Genomic DNA, 4,819 nt, shown 5'->3' on the forward strand with positions numbered 1-4,819 from the left:
TAGTTTGTTGTGATCAGCACAGTATGAGCCGAAGAACTGATCCTTTTGAACTGTGGTGTTGGAGAAGACTCTTGAGAGTCTCTTGGACTGCAAAGAGACCCAACCAGTCCATCCTAAAGGAGATCAATCCTGGGTGTTCATTGGAAGGACTGATGCTGAAGCTGAAACTCCAATACTTTGGCTACCTGATGCGAAGAGCTGACTCTCTTGAAAAGACCCTGATGCTGGGAAAGATTGAGGGCAGGAGGAGAAGCAGACGACAGAGGATGAGATGGTTGGATGGCATCACCGACTCAACGGACATGGGTTTGGATGGACTCCGGGAGTTGGTGACGGACAGGGAGGCCTGGCGTGCTATGGTTCATGGGGTCACAAAGAGTTGGACATGACTGAGCAACTGAACTGAACTGACACAATATGAAAATGCAAAAAGATGCTAAAGTGTATGTATTTAATTTTCTCACAAAACAGGTTTTTAGTTAATAATTGAATATATAGTAAGTGGTTTTATATATAGGCATAATTTATTATATAATTCATTGCAACATCAATTTTATTTAAATATTAAAAGCCAAGTACATAGAAAATAAAGTTTAGTTATCTACAGGTACTGTAAATATGTTCAGATTTTTGCTGTTTTTTCAAAATCTTTACTGTGTTAATGCATTTAATGGGCTGTCTGTGTGTCTGTGTTATTATGTAAGGGTGAATGTTTTTTCATTTGCTTTGCAATTTATCTAATGAAAATAAAGGGATTCATGAACTGGAAATTAGGAATGCTTGTTGATTAGTATCATTTAACGACAGTCTGTATTCCATTCTCAATCAACTTACTAGTATGAAGCACCAGATGATATACTACATCATGATGTCTGTTAATTATTCCTGAGAGACCAAGGATTCACCACCGAGGGACCAGACACAGAGATGGTTATATAATCTAGGTCAGGTAGGAGACAGGCTGAATCTTCCTGCAGACAGAACTGCATGCAACAAGCAAGTCAGGAGTTCTGGCACAGGTACTGATATCTTTCTTGTTTCTCTGATACATATTTGAAATTTCCTTAGGTTTTTAATGCTTTTTTGAAAGAAAGCATGTTATATAAACAAAGGAATATATGAAATAAACACAAAACTTCATTTTACTTAATTTTTTCAATCTGTTCATTTTAAACCAATATATTTATTATTGTTGCTCAGTTGCTAAGTCATGTCTGACTCTGCAACCCCACAGACTGTAGCACACCAGGCTTCCCAGCCCTTCATTCTCTCCTTGAGTTTGCTCAGATTCATTTGCACCAAATTGTGTTGGTGATGCTATCTAACCATTTCATCCTCTGTAGCACCTTTCTCTTTTTTCCTAAATCATTCCCAGCATCGGGGTCTTTTCCAGTGAGTTGTATTTTTTCCAATAAGTTGGCCCTTTACATCAGGTGGCCAAAGTATTGGAGCTTCAACTTCAGCCCTTCCCGTGAATATTCAGGGTTGAGTTCCTTTAGGATTAACTGGGTTGATTTCATTGCAGTCCAAGGGACTCTTAAGAGTCTTCTCCCAGCACCACAATTTGAAAGTGTCAGTTCTTCAGATATACACAGATAAATATACATAGTTCAACTCTGTAGCGACCCCATGGGCTATAGCCTGCCATGCTCCTCTGTCCATGGGATTTCCCAGGAAAGAATACTGGAGCGGGTTGCCATTTTCTCCTCCAGGGGATCTACTAGACCTAGGGATCAAACTCAAGTCTTCTGCATCTCCTGCAGTGGCAGTCAGATTCTTTATCACTGAGCCACCTGGGAAGCCCTATGTTCAATTCTACTTTTCTTAAATTCTCACAGAATGTATGGGGACAGGTATGACCTTGTATATCACACAATTGGTCTCGGCAACATAGAGCAAGGGGACATAAAATTCAATTGCTTCTGCCTCCCAAGACAAGCGACTCCTAAATCAAGGATGACTGGTCTCAGATATATTCAAGAGAAATATGGATCACATTAAAGAATGAAGCTATTAAAATTCTTAGAGTCTGGGATGGGGACACAGTTCACGCATGATTTTCTCCGGGACTATGAACATATGAGTATTTGTATCATGTGTCTTACGTAACTGATCTTGCATTGAACATATCATGCTGTGAAGAGTAGACTAGGGTAGAAGGATCCACACGGTAAACCACACCACCTTTCTCGCCTCTCTGTCATCTGTGCTACCAGCTTCTCTACGACTGGGCCCCAGATGTTCTCCATCATCTCCCCTGTGTAACAGCAGCTCTCAGAAGTGGGGATGTTGCCCTGGAATATGACTGCCTCTCCACTCTAACAGTTCGTGCATAAGCACCCTTCCACCCTCTTATCCAAAAGCTGTCACCTTTCTGCTCCAGTGGGTCTTCACAGACTCTCTCTCATACACTAAAGTTGAACAGACCTGAGAGTTTAATGGTGAAATGAGCTCTTGTGTTCAGAAACTTGCCATATCTCTTCCTGCTTCACACTCATGGAAGATGAAGAAATTACAAAGCAATATATTCATTATCTACATCATTCATTAACTATATTTCTCTATTACAGGATATGACACCATTCGTACATCATTGAAACAAAACAGAGATCTTGTCAGAAGACATAGTTTGTCTAATTGTGAGAACTAATTGTGAGAATCTTGCCTTCAATCTGAGGACATAAATTTCTTAATATTTGATTAAAGTAGCAAAAATCATCATAAATACTACACAAATTGATATGGAAATAGCCTGATTTAGCATAGATGAATTTGTGCTACAAGTACTACAATGGTTTCCAAATGTATCATTATTATTATCATTTTATCAGTTATATTCAGTTGGAAATATTTCCCAAAGGATCAGTTTAACTTCAAGGCATCTTAGCATTATTTCTCTCTTCTAATTACTGAAATATAGAAACAAATAGCAATTTAGCAATTAAGACAGTAAGATGATATTAACCCTCCACTTCCATTTCCTTTTTCATAACCAGGAGATTTCATGTGTGAGGGATGACTGCTGAAAACTGCACTGTGTTTACTGCCTTCATATTCTTAGGACTTTCTGGTAGACAAGATGTGCAGCAGGGGCTCTTCCTGCTCTTCCTGCTGGTTTATGGCATGACTGTGGTTGCCAATGTTGGGATGATCCTGCTGATCAAGGTGGACCCCAGAATGCACACACCCATGTATTATTTCCTGAGCAATCTGTCCTTCTGTGACATCTGCTATTCTTCTACTATCTCTCCCAAGATGCTGGCTGATTTCTTATCTGAGCAAAAAAGGATTCCATACAATGTATGTGCCACTCAGTTGTATTTTTTTGGAGCCTTTGCAGATGTGGAATGTCCCATGTTGGCTGTCATGGCTTATGACCATTATGTAGCCATTTGCAATCCACTTCTTTATCCAATTGCCATGTCCAGGGGAATCTGTACCCAGCTTGTGGCTATTGCTTATATCGTAGGCTTGGTAGATTCAGCAATCCACACCTGTTGTACATTTCGGTTGTCATTCTGTAATTCCAATATCATCAATCACTTTTTCTGTGACAACCCACCCTTACTAGCCCTCTCCTCCTCAGATGCATCCATCAATGAGATCGTGATGTTCACTTTTATTGGCTGTGTTGTGGGGACCAGCATTATCACCGTCCTCCTTTCCTACAGTTACATCCTAACAACCATCCTTAGAATGAACTCAGCTGAGGGGAGACGCAAAGCCTTCTCCACCTGTGCCTCCCACTTAACCGCTGTGGCTATGTTTCATGGCACGCTCCTGTTCATGTATTTCAGACCCAGCTCCAGTTACTCCATGGACACAGACAAAATGGCCTCTGTCTTTTACACAGTTGCCATCCCCATGTTAAACCCACTGATCTACAGCTTAAGGAATCAAGATGTAAAAGGTGCCCTAAAAAAAGCAATCAGTACTAAATTATGTTCTGAGTGACACAGTACTTTCATCCTAACGTATTTAAAGATTCTGAGAGATGAAGCTCAGGAAACTTGACATAGATTCTTGTAGGTTTACTAACACAGCTTTTGAATATTTTCCATTACTTGTATTTTCACCTAAATCAGTTTAGGGAACAGCCATTTCACTAAACTCTCCAAACTAAGAAACAGTAGTAATAGGATCAGTTTGCTGTTTTGCAAAGGGGTTTTTGTTTTGTTTTTTTTTTTTGTTTTCCCCCACATCTGTTTTTTCTTTTCTTGAAGAAGCCTCAGTGAGATGTCATGCACAGAGCAACTCCACACCCATGTTAATTCAACTTACCTTCCTAAGGGCTCCTATTTATTTATTTTAACAATAGGCTTAATAAACTTGCTGAGTGTTAGTGGGTCAAATTAGGTTTGTTTATATCCTTTTCATGTATTTGCATCACCCTAGCAAAGCTCCATCATAAAACATAGAAGCAAATAATTTGTAAGAAAGATGGAATGAGAACTCTCTCTCCCTAGACTGAATATTCCATAAAAGTTTGGTACTTCCTGTCTAATTCACTGTTGTCTACTCATTTAAAATGCTTAGCCTCAGGATGCAATTCACAAACATTTATTGAAGAGATGAATTAATTAGCCTGAAAAACTAATAGAAAGTTGAACCTTTGTAAATTTATCCAAAAAAAAAAAAAAAAAAAAGCATTTCTTTAATTTCATTCTAGTGTGTTCACTTTAGGTAAAATCCATCTGCATTTGTTTTCTTTTGACTTAGGCAAAAATGAGATTCTGAGACAGGAATTATTTGATGTAAAAATCTGCTCAGTTTCTCTTCATTCTGCTTCAGTTATTATCATCAAACCTCCCCTGATTTT

General features: G+C 38.9%; 1 protein-coding gene across 1 annotated transcript; it reads left to right on the top strand.

Moving 5' to 3' along the window:
- The first annotated feature begins 3,015 nt into the window (after positions 1–3,015).
- On the top strand, positions 3,016–3,954 carry LOC133064563 (olfactory receptor 8U9-like). The gene has a single exon (XM_061154871.1). The coding sequence runs from the start codon at positions 3,016–3,018 to the stop codon at positions 3,952–3,954; it is 939 nt and encodes a 312-aa protein (XP_061010854.1).
- The last annotated feature ends 865 nt before the right edge of the window (positions 3,955–4,819 follow it).

Source organism: Dama dama, chromosome 1 (genome assembly GCF_033118175.1).
Source record: "Dama dama isolate Ldn47 chromosome 1, ASM3311817v1, whole genome shotgun sequence".
NCBI lineage: Eukaryota > Metazoa > Chordata > Mammalia > Artiodactyla > Cervidae > Dama > Dama dama.